At 56.3% G+C, this 15,666-nt stretch overlaps 1 protein-coding gene across 1 annotated transcript in view; it reads right to left on the bottom strand.

The window, feature by feature from the left end:
• The window catches only part of RGMA (repulsive guidance molecule BMP co-receptor a), a 29,305-nt gene that overhangs the window by 3,794 nt on the left and 9,845 nt on the right, over nucleotides 1-15,666 (bottom strand). Inside the window, exons 2-3 of the mRNA XM_019726688.2 lie at nucleotides 15,501-15,616; nucleotides 4,297-4,811 (exon numbers count right to left, since the gene is read on the bottom strand). Coding sequence (XP_019582247.2) covers nucleotides 4,297-4,811; nucleotides 15,501-15,616 — 631 coding nt within the window. The remainder of the gene's footprint in view (nucleotides 1-4,296; nucleotides 4,812-15,500; nucleotides 15,617-15,666) is intronic.

Here is a 15,666-nt window from a genome sequence, read left to right as displayed (position 1 = left end):
AAACCACCTCCCCTTCCCCTGTTCCTGCTCCCAGGTGTCAGCTCGTGCCTCTAAGGCCACTGGCCCCCTGGACCAAGGGCACCTGGCGCTCTGCTGTCCGCACGGGACGCGAGGACAAGCTGATGCTCTGTGACACGGGGCCTCAGCCCCTCCCTCCCGCTTTGAGCCTTCCGCATCGGATCAGTGAATTGCAGGAAACTGCCCCGGCTCGACCATCCCTGGCCTATAAAAATAACAGCCCCAAAATGGTGACTTCACGTGGTTCCTCGGCCTGCTGCTTCCTCTTCTCCATCCAAGGCTCCTGCCCTGATGTGGAGGCCGCCGGCAGGGGGCCAGGAGGTGGGGCAGCCAGGGTGGTCTGGGCAGTGGGTGGTCCTGTCATGGAGGAGGGGGCACGGGATGAGGGACTCTGGTGTCCCTGCCTGGTGTGCAGGGCCACACAGACACTCTGGGGGGTGGGGGGCTGCTTTCCAAGTGCCATTCGTCTCCCTGGAACAGGAAAGGCTGGTTTTGCTCTAACCGCCATGGCTCGTGGAGACAGTCTCCTGGAAGGCTGACAGGCGGCCTGAGTCTTCTTGGCACCAGTGCCAGGGACTCAACCACAAGTAACAGCACGAAGGGGGCTGTCGAAAGCGGGGCGGCTGGCTGCCAACAGGGCCACGGGCGCGGCTGCCGCTCCTCTCTGCTGCTCCCCTTCCCTTCCCCGAGGGGCCTCGGCTCCACCATGCTGAGGACAGGGCCGAGCCCGGCTCCATCAGCTGTGTATGGAACTACCTGCCAGGCCTGGCAGGAGGGGCCGTGTCCACATGGAATGAGATGGTCCAAGACCAAAGCTCACACTTTGGGCGCGGGGGGCACAGACTGAGATGAATTATGCAGCACGAGGGTGGTACGTGCGAGAGGTCAAGGGCATGGGAGGGAGAGGCCTAAGTGCCTCTGCTCCCTGAGCCTCAGTTTCCTCACCTGTAAAACGGGGTACAACAAGCATGGCTGGAAGGAGGGAGACAAAGCAGAGGGCTGGCCGCAGGGGTAGGTGCTAAACCTTCAGCCTGGGCTGGACACCACTAGCGTTCGGTCGCAGACGAGAACAGAGGGATGGGCCGGGCTGCACGAAGCTGATATGGTGGGCAATGAGCAAAGGCCCCCGGGCGTGAGGGAAGTGGGCTCAAGTGAGCGGAAGTCTGGCAGAGGGCTCCTGGGGGCTCACAAAAGCCCCAGGCCTGCATCCCCTTGGAGATCAAGGCTGCCTGGCTGCTCTGGCTGCCCTGGAGGTCCCAGGCTGTGCCCCCTGCCATCCTGGGGGCAGACTCAGTGTAGGCGCTTGCAAGAGGCCTTCCCCAATGCCCTGGGCACCACTGGGCCCCCCCAGGCCCTCGGCATCCTGCTACCCCAGCACCCAGCACCCCTCTGCCAGCCTTCATTCTCCATTGTTAGCCTGGAAGCTGTGGGAGCTGAGCACAAAAGAGGTGTTGGGTAAATGTTTGCTGAATCAATGACTGAACCCCCACATGCCCTTGAGGAACGGAGGCTGACAGGGAACAGGCAGGTGCAGGCCCGGGGCCCCGGAAACCAGCCACAGGGTCCCAGAAGGCTCCAGTCTGCCCCGCCACCTGGGACTGACCCTGTCACTGCTGGGCTGCCCGGATGATGGGGACACAGCAGAAGGCCGCTGAGTTCTCAGCCTGCTGCGAAGATGAGGGTGGCCCTAGATGACAGGAAAGGGGCTGGGTGGGTCAAGCTCTGCTGCAGAGCCCCATATGCTTCCAAAAATGGGGATAGGAAGGGAGGTGAGCACCTTACATCCTTGCTGGGGCAGGCTTCCAGCCACGGTGCCCAGCAGTGAGCCTGGAACAAAGCAGGCTTTGGAAAAACGGAACCAAGCAAAGGAATGGAACACAGGAATGAATGAATGAATGAATGAATGAATGAATGAATGAATGAATGAATGAATGGATCTGTCTGGTTTTTACACAGCATTGCTGGGCTCAAGGCCCCCGTACGTGTCAGCAGAGAGCAGAGGGTGGAACCTGGGCTTCTGAGCCCAGGCACATGGGCCTGGCCTGCAGGATGCAGCTGCCCTGGCACTAACCACAAGCCCTCCCTTGGTTCTATTATCACGGTTGGTGCCCTCACCACTCTGGGTCAGGAGGTGCAGGATGGCACAGGGAGGCGGGGTCCCCTCCGGAAGTGTGTTTGCTGTTGGATTAAGCAGTTGTAGCCTCAGGCTCCCCGAATTCATTTATCTTGGCTCTAAGCCGGGAGGAGGGGAGGTGAAGGGGCTGTGAGAAGGCAGCTGGGTCCCTGACATGGGCTCCCCTCAGATGGGGGCAGGGCAGAGCGTGTACTGGCCACAACTGTGCTGCCCACTGGGCTTCACGGCCCGGTGCCAAGGGCCTGTGAGGACATCCACACGTAAAGACCCGCTTGTTTCCTCCCCATCACTTGGTCCCAGAAACAGACCCCCTTCGGGCATGCAAGGGCCACTGGCGCAGAGGGAAGTGGCAGGAATTTTCCTGGCTGCCAGGTCACTTCACTGTCCTCCTCTGGGGCGTGGAGGGATGGGAAGGAACAAAAACGCCCTTGTGGGTCAGCCTGGCACCCTTGCAACATGCTGTTCCTAGGAAAACAGACCCACTGCCAACCTGGAAACCCCAGGGGCTCTGGTGGGCTGGGCCCTGAGGAGGCAGAGGTGTCCCCATCGCCTGGACTCAGAGGCCACCAGTGTCCCTCTGGCTTAGTAGGAACGTGAGGTCACAGAAGTGAGTAGGGGAGGAGAGCCTGGGATGTCCACTGCCTGTGCCATGGGCCACATGGTGGCTGCCTCTGGCTGTGGCCCTGGGAGCAGGACTGAGCCACTATGCAGATGCTGAAGCCTCCCTGTGTCAGACGATGACCAGTTCTCAGCAGCCTCTGTGGCCTCACGTGGCAGCGAGAACGTGCTGGGGTCCAGGATTGCCCGGCCCAGGTCCATCACGAGCTGGGCTGACTGCACTTTGAGGGGGTGGCGGGGGGCACTTTGCCTCTTGGAGCCTCAGGTTCTGGGTGTGTCAGCCAAGCTGCCTCAGGCGGGCAGGACCGGCCAAGGGAGGAGGGAGAGGCTGCATGGGTGGCCCTCAGGGCCTTCCGTGAGCTGCGTCCCTCCTCACTTGTTCCAGCTGCACCCCTTGCCAGACACCACGGCCCTCTCTGCGTTGATGCTGGGGCCTTTCAGTGTCACTGAGGGGCAAAGACAGTAGGCAGGACTGTGCCCAAAGCGCAGGCCACCCCCAGCGCCATCGGGCAGCGCTGTGCTCTGACCCCTCTATGCACCAAAATACCGGGGGCTTTAAAAAAAGAACACATATGACCCCATGCAGAGATGGAGCGTCACACCAGCCTGGAGGGGGCGCCTGTCTGCTCAGTTCCTCAACTGCAGCGGCACTGGGGACCCCTGGGCTGGACTGTCACCTCGAGGAGGCTGCCAGGCCCAGGCGCCCAGGTAGTTTGCTCCCACTGGACCGGAAGCTCCTAGACGGCAACCATGGAAACGTACCTGTACACAGGCTCCTTCTGTGGGGTCTTAACACATTTTTTGCGGGAAATGAGTAAACTCGTCATATCGCTTTTTATACCAAAGTGCGGGAGACGAGAATAACACATATTTTGCACCTCTTTTTAAACTAAAACACTGAAAGTTTCATAGAAAAATATCAAATAGATCGAAAGATATGAATATTTTACGGAAAGTCTAATTTTGGCGAGAAAATGTCAAAAAAGCCCCGCGTTACGATGCGATTTGGCGGGAAAATGCCCGCTTACAAAGTGTTTAACACCAAAATATAGTTTGGGGGCAAGAAAAGGATATTCCAAAAGCCTGAAACCGAATGCCACATGCTGTGTTTCTTTTTGGATTCTAACCCCCGTCAGGAAACCATTTTACACGCGCACGCACTGTGTGAAAATGTGCATGACACACACGCTTGTGCACACAAACGAACACTAGGTTTCCTGAAACACCTTCCCTTACCTGGCACGCACAGGGCCTTCACCAACTGCCCTTTCTGTCCGCCTTTCATCACGTAGGTGATGCCATGTGGCCTACCCTGCGCAGCCCGCCCCTCCCCCCACAATGTAGCGATCACTCTGGTCACTATTTAGAATCTCCAGAATATTCCTTTCCAAAGAAGGAGCTCACTTAGTGTAAGGGGGTGCAGGAGGCATCTGGGTCCGGCCGGTGCAGAGCCTGGGCCGGTGGACCCTCGGGGCAGGGCCGCCCCCCCCAACCCCCGCCCCCGCCCCGCGCAGTCTCGCGCTTACCTTGCTGGTGGCTGTGGCAGCCGAGCCCGGCAGCACCGGCGTGTTGGTGACTTGCACGTTCAGATAATTATTGTCGATGAGGGGCCAGGCGCCCTGCACCTTGCAGGTCTGGAATCGGTCTGTGAAAGTCCTGAGGTGCGGGTCCCCGAAGAGGCCGCAGTGCGTGTAGTTGGGGGCGGCCGAGTGCTTGTGGAAGCTCTTCTCGTAGTGGCAGATCTCGGGGCTGTCGGAGCGCTCCTGGCTGTCCCCGGGCGGCGGGAGCGTGCGCAGGCGCGGCTGCGACGTGGGGCCATCCCTGGAGCAGTTGTGCTGGCTCATGAGGTCCTCTATGCCATGGACGGCCGAGTGGTAGGCCAGGTCGCCCCGGCAGGTGCGGGCCGTGCGGCGCGTGCACAGGGCGTAGGTGCGCAGGGCCGCGCAGAACTCGGGGGCGTCGTCCGAGGCCGGGGCGTGGCCGCCCGCCGTGGCGCTCCAGAACTCAGAGTTGCACTTGAGGATCTTGCACGGGGACGTGGCTGGGGAGAAGGGAAGGGACACGTTGTCAGGGTGGGCGCACGCGTAAGGACAACCCATCTGAGAAGGCACGACCCATACTGCACGTTTGCACACAGATGGTGAAGCCCGCCCCTCCCGGCAGGTGGTGCTCAAGGCGGGCTCCGCCCTTCCGGGCCTTCCAGATTCTTCTGTGCAGCCTATAAGGACCCCACGTGGCCAGGCACGCTGCACTGCCGGGGCTGCCACAGCTCCCAGCCTGTGGGCAGGAATGGTCAGTGTTTCTGGGCAGACCGGTTGGGAGCCGACAATCGACCTTTGGGCCTTTGACATCTGCTAATGCTTTCACAGCCATCCCCAAGAGTTTGGCAAAAGCAACAGAAATTTGGCAGATTGTAAAGCCTCACAATTCAAGTGAGTCCCAAACTTTGCCACTGGGTGACCATGTGCACATTTCTTAAATTCTCTGTGCCTCATTATACTCATCTGGAAAATGGGTAATACTATCTGCTGAGAGTGTTGAAGGACTCAGTGGGGCACCGGCCTGGAGCTAAAGCTCCAAGAACGTCACTCGGCATGATTACTGTGCTAGCCCTGGAGTCACCCTGTCTGCGTAGCTCCATCCCTCTCTACCCTGGTCAGGAGAGCAAGCTGGAAAGCAAATGGAAATAATAACTTTGGATTTCCCCAAAGGTGTGTGTGTGTGTGTGTGTGTGTGTGTGTGTGTTGTAGTCACTCACAAGCTTTGCAACGTTAGTGATAGTTACAAATGGCCAGGCCTGACAACCATGGCTTTCACACACCTGATTTCCAGGGTGCCCCCTGCTGCTCAGAACCCTGGGGCCTTGCACGTCTTCGGAGTTTAAGAGGAGGCCCAAGCACCATGCTAGATGGACAAGCTATAGATCAGGTGGCGGAATGGCTCGCAAGAGCCACTGAGCGTGACGAGCTGGGACTGCAATTGATGGCTCCTGTTTCCCTGCTACCTCTCCAGGCGGTGACGCAGTGCTCCAGGGCCTGTCCGCATCGAGTGGACATGCACGGTGCTGTCATTTCCCGGGGGTCTTGGGGAAGGCATGGAGGAGGCCAGGGCTGGACAGTCCCCCTGGGTGGTGAGATGAGGGGCCCCGCCCCCCACGGAGTCACCCTGCACCCTGTGTCCACTCCACTAAATCACAGGCTGCAGGCCTCCCCAGGTCAGGCACCAAAATGGAACCTGGCCTGGCATCAAAGGGAAAAGCTCTCGGCTGTAGCATCACCTGCCAAAGAGACCCCAGAGGGGTGATTTTTATGTTCAGTATCTTTAATGAAAAAGCCCAAGACCTGAATTCCAGGCAGTAAACCTTGGCCTTTCCTTATGTGAGTGTCCAAGAAGCGAGGAAAGGAAAGTCTGAGAGTTGGAAACAGATCTTGCAACTTGTGCAAGCAGGAAGAGAAAACCAGCTTTACAGAGCGAGCCACCCTGGTGATTTCAGTGACAGAAGGCAGCCAGCTGCCTGGTTCCTGCAGAGGGCACAGTGGCTCCTTGGGCCCTCTGGCTGCCTCACAACACATCCGAGACAGCCAGTATGCAGAGAGCCAGGGGAATAAAGAACCCGATTGGAAGTAAGAATTCTCCTGAGCTTCCATTTCCATCTCAGCCACTGTGTCCTTGGGCCGGGATGGCTGTCGAGGCCTCTGCCAACTCGTACACCCGGGGCTCCACCCCAGATGCCCTGGAAAATGCAAAGGTACCAAGCAGAACCTTATGCTCCTGAGAAGCATGTTGTTTTGACCCACGCCCCTCGAGACAGGACTTTCAGGATTAGCTACGGGGGGACAAACAGAGGAGCAACCAGAGGCTGCAAAGACAGTGGCCCATTGGGGCAAAGGATGGCGTGCAGACAACGTCTACAACGCAGGTAGGCTCCCAGACTTCCTGGGGGTGAAGTGGGCTCTTGGTACTCAAGTTGGGACCCCGGGCAACCATCAGACCCATCTACTCCCGACTCTGGGCAATGGACTCTCTCAGGAGCCCAAACTTTGTGACCCCCCTCCATTGCTGGCTCCTCACGGTGCACCGTGGAGTTTTAGAACCTGGGGCCGAGGGACCAGAGCTCCCCGGTGTCCATCTCCAGCCAGCCTCCACAGCAGGAAACGTCCCTGGAGCATCCCTGCCTGGTGGACATCCAGCCTCTACTGCCACTGGAACTCTGCGGGCAGCGCTGGCCCCTTCTTCTCCAGAAAGCTCCAGCTGTGGACCCACATCTGCCTCCCAGGGACACTTACAGGGCCTCGATCCTTCTCTAGAGCCACACAGAAAAGGCTCCAACAGAACCACCCTGTAAAGACCGGAAGGCCCCTTGCCTTCCCTGGGGCGCCTCCTGCGGCCTCACCCTCTGGCGGCTCGGTGGGCCTGGCTGAACTGTCCATGTCATCCCTGACGCTCCAGCTCGATGTCACCTCCTGTCTGTGAGTCCCCCAAGAGCAGGGACACCTCATCTTTGTCCTGGAATCCTCGGCTCCCGCACTCCTCACTCAAAGCATCGTGCCCCGGCACCGCACACACATATAACATTTCATCTTGGGGGGAGGTGGGCTCCAGACTGCCTCCCTCGTGGACTGAGACAGCAGAGATTTCTCCCAGCCACACAGCTTGTCTGGCTTAATTACTGCCCTTTAAATAGCAATCCAGCGCCTCTCGGAAACAGACGGAGGCAGGGAGCTTGGAGCAGCAGCTGTACCAACCAAGGCAGGATGAAAATATTTGCGCCATTAGCTGCTTTCAGGGACCTCCTTTGAACTGTTAATCAAGCCCAATCCTTCCGAATAATAGCCTGATTATTACCACCTTGTTTGCATAACAAAGAAGCCCAATAAAACTTATTTCGCTGTGCGCCCAGGGGGTGCGAGGGATGGGCCCTGAGAAAGGAGTTTTAGGAATGCGGTGAGCCGCTCCACAGCCCAAACCCAGGAATAAAGACAATGCAATTTGCCACCAAGAAAAGCCCAATAGACCAATAAATTACCCGCGTGCAAAGGGATTAGATCAGGTTTCACTTGCCGAGTAGGAGGGGTGGGGTGAGCCAGGAAACCGAAAAACCTGCCTTCTCTTAAAGGGGTAAGGCTCACGCTGACTACACGCCCCAGGGTCACATGGGTGGTGTGTCTGACTCTGGCTTGCAGGGTAACCGTCTGAATTCGTGACCTGCTGGAAGTTATGGATGCTATTACGTGCTAGGCTCCATGCTTGGTTCTGTTCCTGGAACGAGCCCCCGTGAGCTCCTGTGCTCAGGGCGAGAGATGGAAACTGCCCAAATGTAGAGCAAATGCGTTTCATCTGGACACTAAAACACAAGAGATGCAAGGATGGCAGCGTGAGAGGATATCAGGGAAGCAACATTTCAACCTGGTCCTGAAAGGCAGTGGGATTTGACAGGTAATACCAGGAAAAGGTCCCAGAAACGCAAGGGGCTTCCAGCATGGCGGAGCTTGGCCGGAGGCAAAGTGCTCGTTGGTGAGCGTGCAGCCAGGAGTTTGGGGCCAGACACGAGAACCCTAGGTGCCAGCTGTGCCCATTACAAAGCAAATGTGGCTCAGCTTCAACCCACTTGCCTCTGCCCAGTGGGACTGGGGCTCTGCAAACCCCCTTTCTCTCGTCACCCGGCTCCCTGTTCGATCCCACCAGCAGGGGGCACTAGACGGAGAGGGAAAGGCTGTTGGTCAAGACTGGTTTCCTTTCTGTCCCCGGCTGTTTCATCATCACCCAGCGGTGGCTTTTCTCCTCCCCAGCAGCTGCTGGTGCCACTGCCCACGACAGAGCCCAGGCAGGCAGGGACCCCGCCTTTGCGCCCTGGGCCTCCAGGCTCGTTGTCCCCCAGCCCCCCAGCCCCCCAGCCCTGCGTGCCTCAGGGGTTCCCTCGTGGCCTTTTACCGTCCTGTTAAAGTCCCTCTGTGGAACTCCCCCGTGTGGCTTTTCTTCTCCTGCCTGGGCCCTCCTACGTCAGTCTAAGGCCTCAGACTGAGCCCTGCATCATTTTCACTAAGACCGTGGCACAATCAGAACACTATTTGAGGACGCGGTGTCACTTAAGAGGCGACGGCTTCCACTGGGCGAGAAGCACTGACGCTGAGGCTCCCCTCTGAGCAACAAGGCCCGGGCCCAGCCCTGAAAGACGTGGGAAAGGAGCGCCAGCCGGGAGGGCCACCCTGCCTCGCCTGGCGGGAGAAGACCGGCAGCAGCAGGAGCAACCAGCCCCGTGTCACCCGCTCCAGTCCCTTAGTCCTGAATCTAGGAGGGGACAGCACACGGATCGAGGGCCAGTGTTTGGTCACCTCTGGCCTGGGCAGTACTCGAGTCCCCTTGCTTGAGAGATGCCTGAGGCTGCCTAGCTGCATCACGTGAGTAGGAACTTCAGTCCATCCTCCTGCTGTAAACATCCAGATGTTTGGCACCAGATACCGAAAGGAGCACACCCAGGTGACAGGCTGGATGTTTCCCCAGGTAGAGCCGACACTCCCTTCCTGAACCTACAAGCACCCAGAATTGGTCCCCTTTCCGTAACGCCACTCCTCCCCCGTCCAGCCTGAGAACGTCCCAGGGAGCTGACTTCGCCCAGGACTCCACTGTCTCCCACCCCTGAACCACTGGGACGTTTCTGGGGCTTCCTCCAGGAACTGGTCTATAGGAGAAAGAGTGAGCAAGAGGAAGTGTCTCGGGGAATCTCAAGTGACCTATGAAGGGGAAGGAAGCAGGTGGTTGGGGGCTGGGGTTTACCTCCCGAAGTGTGGGCAGAGGTGGCTGCATGCCATTCCCCCGGCTGAGGCAGGAGGCACGTCCCCCTTGTCACATCCAGCCAGGGCTGCTCTGCCCCAGCCTCCACGCATGCCAAGTTGTTGCAAGAAGCCACAAAGAGTGCCAAGGGGGAGGGCACACCTCAGCTTACAAACTGGACGCCCTCTCCCAGCCTCCCCCCCCCCCCAGCCATATGGAGCCTGATGAGCAAACAGAACGTTCAAGGCCACGGCCAGGCCTGCCCGTCAGGTGGCTGAGGACTTCTCTGGGTAGGAGGGACCCATGGTGGGCAAGGGCTGGGCGCAGGATTCCATTTCAATACCATCCTGACTTAGGGCAGAGAATTAAGCTCCCCTGGGTCCCGCAAGGAGGGTGGTTATGGGCAAAGAAAGAAATTTCTTTTCAGATCTAAATGAAGCTTGCAGGTAGGCAATCTGCTCTTTCTGTGTTGAGGCCTAAACCCTTTTCCTGAGTCTGGGGCTGGCTCCAGAGGTGCTAGTTTTCCATCCTGGCCTCGCCTTCAGCATCCTGGGGCTCATCTGGCCCACTGCAGGTCTGCGTTCATTTGAAGTGGCTTTTTCTCCCTCACCGCTCTCCACCCGCAGGCAGGCAGGCCTTCCTCCTCCACCTTCCTCCCACAGTGGGAGGCCGGTTGGGCACGCGCCCGGAGTGCACACACTCGTGTGAGCCTGTGATCATGGGACATTCCGTAACAGGCGGGGCAATAATGGGCCCCTTTCTGCAGGGACTCGGGCGCAGAGGGATGACTGTAACAGGCGTCTCGGTATTCTGACTGCTCGGGGAAATGGCGCATGAAATGAATAAATAAGCAAAACCCCAAAGACATACTCTGACTTGGGAAAATTTGCACAGTGACAGCCCTGCCAACTGGTTCTCCTGATGTAGGGCTGGGTGACATCTTCTTCTGTGAAACGCTCAGCCAGGAATAGATAAGGAGCAGAGAGGGCCTTAGCGAGAGGCAAGAAGCCTAGATCCATGGAAAATGTGGTCACTCTTCATTCTGCTATCTAATCCTATCTCCAAAGTTTATTTCTCCTCCACCCACCTGAAAGCCTTATATGCTCATAGAACAAGGTCTACTATGCTAAATAGCAAATTTAATGAGCGTTCACACAAAATCAGGTATATGGAAAAAGGCAGGGGTCTGGGTTCTTTCTCCTCCGGGCTCTGGCTGCTAACTAGCTGTGTAAGATCAGGCAACCTCTCTGACCCTCTGTTTCTTCATCTGTAAGGTGGGAACAATGATTCTCATCGGGAAAGTGGGACAGTCTGATGAGGTGACGTATTTAAAGCATTTAGCACAGTGCCTGGTATATTGTGGCCACCCAATCAGTGGAAGAGCTTTACCAATTATTGTTCTCCTTCAGATGAGCATACTTTGGAGAAAACAATATAAAGGCACTATGTCTCAAAGGACGATCGTGAATGTTCATTAGTGACGGTTGTCTGTGGGAAGGTGGAATTTGGGTTCTTTTCATTTTCTTATTATTTTCAGCATTTAGGTTTACAAATGAGTATTGTTTTTAGAACCAGAAAACATTATTTTGGAGAAAAGGTTGCAATTCATTTGGTGATTTGGTGGGTCGGGGGTGCAGGAAGGCAGGTCCGAGGGCTGGGAAGCTGCTTGTAGCAAGGTGACGATGGCAAGAGGCAGGAAAGGACGGAGGGAGGCTCAGGCCCAGGTAACGGAACTGAATGGGGAGACACAGCCAGGCCTTCACGGTTCCAGGTAGTGGGGTCCCTAAACAGACACAGACACCAAGATGCTTAAGTGACTAACCATCCTCGTGTGCCCAGGGCTGAGGGGGCTTGCAAGGACCGGGGACTTGCAGTTCCAAAACTAGAAAAGTCCTGTGTAAACTCAGATGAGTTGGTCACCTTAGAAGAATAGGGCCTTCAATTTCAGGTGGGTAGGAGTTAGCCATTTAGCATGAAAACAGCATGGCACCTAACTATTCAACCAAAACATAAAGTCGGGGTTCTTCGCCCAGTTTTGTTGGGGGCCTTGCACATTTCACTGAAGCGAGGACTTTCCGCAGGAACCACATGTCCCCAACATGTGACCTGGCGCTACCCCACCTTTCTTTCCCATCTCATGGAGCGTCCTTATCTGAGCCTATGGGTCCTGTCTCCCCAGTTCTCCTCTGAGCTTTGGGGTGACGGACGGCTAGCAATTTCTTCAACCTTGCAGAGAGGTTTTCCAGGAGACCAGATATCCTCTCCTTACTGCCCTATTCACCGTCAGGGGCTAAGAGGCAGACTCTCTGTAGGATTTTACATCCCGTCCTCTCTGGGAGGCAAGGCTCTGCCCTGCAGACCCCGTGCTGTGGCATCCACCAACTTGCTAGCTGGCCCTGCTGCCATCTGGCTCTTGCAACTGGCCATCATTGCATTCTCTCCCTTTGGGACACAGGAGGATAATAATGTGGGCAGGTTGACTTGCTGGCACCTTTCTGAAGAGCAGCTAGCTCTGAGAGAAACATTTCATCTCTATAATGGCATAGACACCCTTGTACACTTACAGAGGTCCTTGGTCTCCCCGAGCTTTAGTTTCTCCACTGAGGACTAACATGTCTAAAATGGCTGCAGTTTAAAAGTAGAGGGAAAGAAATGAAGCAAAAAGAAAGGCCTCAGGGCAATAACTCTCGAAACAGTTGTCCTCGGGCTTGGGAGGACACCAGGACCCCCTGGAACACTTGTCAAAGTACAGACTGCAGTGCCCCCCCGCCCCCCCAGTATCTGCTTCAGCAGGTCTGGGGTGGGCCCACAACTTGTGTTTCTAACAAGTTCCCAGGGGACGCAGATGGGGTTGGGCCAGGGACCACACTTTCAGAACCGCCGTGTGGAGTACAGCATCCATATGTAGTTATAGGAAACGGGCCAACATGTCGACAACATATGCCTCAGACGGGTTTGGCTTAGAAATGTTTTATGAAGTCCCCATGGTCTCAAAGTTGAAAAAGTATCTATTCATTATGTTGTGAAGAGGATGCTACGTGTGGAAGACCGTTCTAAAAAGCCTTTTCCGCCCTGGTCCCCTCTGTCTCCAAGCTGGACATGGCCACTCTGTCCATCCAGTAGCGGAACGGATGCCCTCACAGCTCACAGGACACTGCAGAGCCCCTTCCCTTGACCTGAAGGCAGATGCAGGCCTTGCTCAGATGAGGGCCCCAAATGTCACTGTCACCGAGTCAAGAATACAGTAGGTGTGCCGTACACGTTGAGTGGGTACATGTAAACACTCTCAAAACACACAAACCTTCTCAGTCTAGCAGAAGTTAAGGCATCTTTCTCCACATAACCATGTCCAATTTAATTTGCACTCCTCTGGGTTTACTCCTGGCAGCCATTCAAGTTGACTCGCAATGAACAAACCCCTGCTTTCAGGCGGCTACTCGAGCCTTGGTCCACCTGTCTTCAGAGGAGAGGCCACGGCCACAGGCTCCCTGACTGTTCCAACGCCACGCACTTGCCAGAGCCTTCTGCGTTCTCTGACACCCACCCTCCGGCCCCCCAACCCTGCAGATTCTCTAACTTCACTCCCAGGCAGCCCATCTGCCAAAGCCAAACGCAACGCTGGGGACACGATTCATTGCATCTCTTCCTTAAGACACTGTCTTTGGACACGGGTTTCATGAGCACACAAGTTTTGGGAGCCCCCAGTGTATTGAGTTTGGGGCTATTGAAAGCTCGGTTTTCAGTAAGGTGGGCAATTTTGACTAACTGCAGCTGTCAAGGCCTCAAATTAGAAGAAACCTTAGCCAGTTGGCATGACAGTGGGGCAGCTATCTGTTCTATCTGCCAGGTTTTAGTTACTAGCCTTGAAGCCAAAAAGAAATGGGCTTCTTGGAAACAAAAGTGATGGAATTTGGGTTGTGAATTACATAACCAACCAGCTTTCCTCAGACTATAGGGGATATTTTAAAGCAAAGTTTCAAAGATGGAGAAATGAAATAAAACACCAACAAAAACAGCAGCAGCAGCCCTCCCAGCTGCCTCTGGCCTCCGAGGACCTCTGTCAGCTCTTCCTTTCCTCCGTCTCTAGCCCAAGAAGTTAACAAGTGCTGCCGCTTTAAGAGCGGGAAGGTGTTGTTTTAAGGGCCTCTAAGCCCCCCTTCTCAATTTCAGCTTGGAGCTGAGATCACATCCCCCACGGCAGCCAGGGGACAAAAGCCATTTATCAACCCATCTGATAAAACTTCCAATGGGCTGGATCTTTATCTAGGCCAAACCGAGATGCACACACATTGCAAACTCCTGCTTCTCCAAAAGGGGGAATTTCTTTGCAAAGAAGAGGATCCTTTTTGGTTTTTATTATTTTAGTTCTTGGGTGGGAACCACATCAGCCTTCAGCAGGACACTTCTGTAGGTGGGGAAACTGCCCCTTTTTTAAAAAAAGGGGGTCGGGGGAGTAGATAGTACACTCTGCTGCTTGAACCACTATGGCGGTTTTAATATTCTGGGGAGAGGGCAAAAGGGGTCCAAGGGCTTTGCGGGGCACTGACAACCCCCATCTTGTCCTTGGCGGGGAGCCTCCCAGAGGAATTCAGGGCTAGAAACAGGTTGCGGCTCTCCAGGGCGCCCTTGGGGGCGCAGCTGCTGAGTGAACTGGGCGCCTTGCACCCAGTGGGCGCCTGGGGTCCCGGAACAGGGCTGGGGCGAGGAGGTAAACTGATCCCCGGCCCCTATCCCGCTGCCTACATGGTCTGCCAGCCGGGAGCCCCAACTTGCAACCTGGACGGCCCAGTTCTGCCAGTTTCTGAAACCCAGTTGGCTGAGGAGCAAAACAAAACAACCCAATCCCAGCCTTACTCAAGTCCTTTCTTGCAAAGCTCGGTGGTGCGCGGGGGTTGCGTATCCGCGTTGGGATGCGGAGCGAAGCAAACTCTCGTTTTTTTTTGCAAGAAGACACCTCCCAGCCCCGTAACACAATGGCAACGGCCCAGAGAGCCCGCCTTGCAATGGGTACCCTTTGGCCCATGACACTAGATTTATTTGTATTTTTAGCAAGAGAATAATGGGCATTAAGGGTTTAACTGGTGTTGCCCGGCTGTGAGTAGCATATGGCAAAAATGAAATAAAGTTTTATGAAACATTATAAGGAAAACAGAGCGGGGATTTAAGTTTCGTGCCTTCCCCCTCCCCCCGAAAGGGAAAAAAAAAAGTCAAGAAACTGGAGCGTTTGGGAAGGAACAAATGCTTCTCTGTGGAGTTGGTCTCCCTTCCCCCAACAAAAACAAGAGGTCCAGGCTCGGAGGAATTTGAAAGCAGCAATCTGCCAAAAACATTGTGAAAAACTATGGGGGATTCATTGGAAACAGATGGGCTTTTTCAGCTTTAATTCTGAAATTCTCTCCCTTTCTGACACAATAAAAACAAACAGGGGGCGACGCGGGATGTTATCAAACAGGAATACGGGCTGGTTTGAGCCGAGTCCGTGGGCTCCCCGCGTGGAGCCGGGACGGGGTCCCGCAGGAGGGGCGTGGGTGACTGGGCTGGGACCTCAGCGGCGCCCCCAGCTTCACCCCTGGGCACCCGGCAGGTTTGCAAAATGGTGGGTGAGCGCCGGGGAAAGTGCCCCCTGCTCCGAGTCCATGCCTCCCCTGCACCCCCCTACCCTCCGGGGCCCCTGAGCGGCGCGTCCCGGGTCCCCCCTTTCTCAGAAGGAGGGAGGCGCCCCCGGCCCCTGCGACCTCCCGTCCCGCTCCTTTTCAATGCAGCCGGAGCATGGTCCCCCCTGGGTCCCCACGGGCATCCATCGCGCCTTCGGCGGGGCGCGGGAGAAACAAAGACCCGTGGAAATGGGAGGCGGGATCCCCAGGGGAGGTCACCGGCGAACTTCAGCTCTGACTCGCGCCCAGACGTGGCAAGGAAGCCCGAGAAGCCAGTTGTCCCCGCGCCCCGGGCGGTGCCTTACCTGCGGGGAAGCTGCAGAGAAGGAAGGCAAGGGTCGGCCAGAATCCCAGGGCTGATCGTCCTGCCCCTCTCCCCATACCCATCCATCCAGCTCGGCCTGTTACCACTAGCCTCTCCCTGGAAGAAGAGTTTAGAAGAAAAGAAGCATAAAATCAATCACGCTGCGG

Source organism: Rhinolophus sinicus, linkage group LG13, assembly GCF_036562045.2.
Source record: "Rhinolophus sinicus isolate RSC01 linkage group LG13, ASM3656204v1, whole genome shotgun sequence".
Taxonomy (NCBI): Eukaryota; Metazoa; Chordata; class Mammalia; order Chiroptera; family Rhinolophidae; genus Rhinolophus; species Rhinolophus sinicus.
The sequence above is the reverse complement of the archived record's forward strand: the minus strand, read 5'-3'. Positions and strand labels throughout refer to the sequence as shown.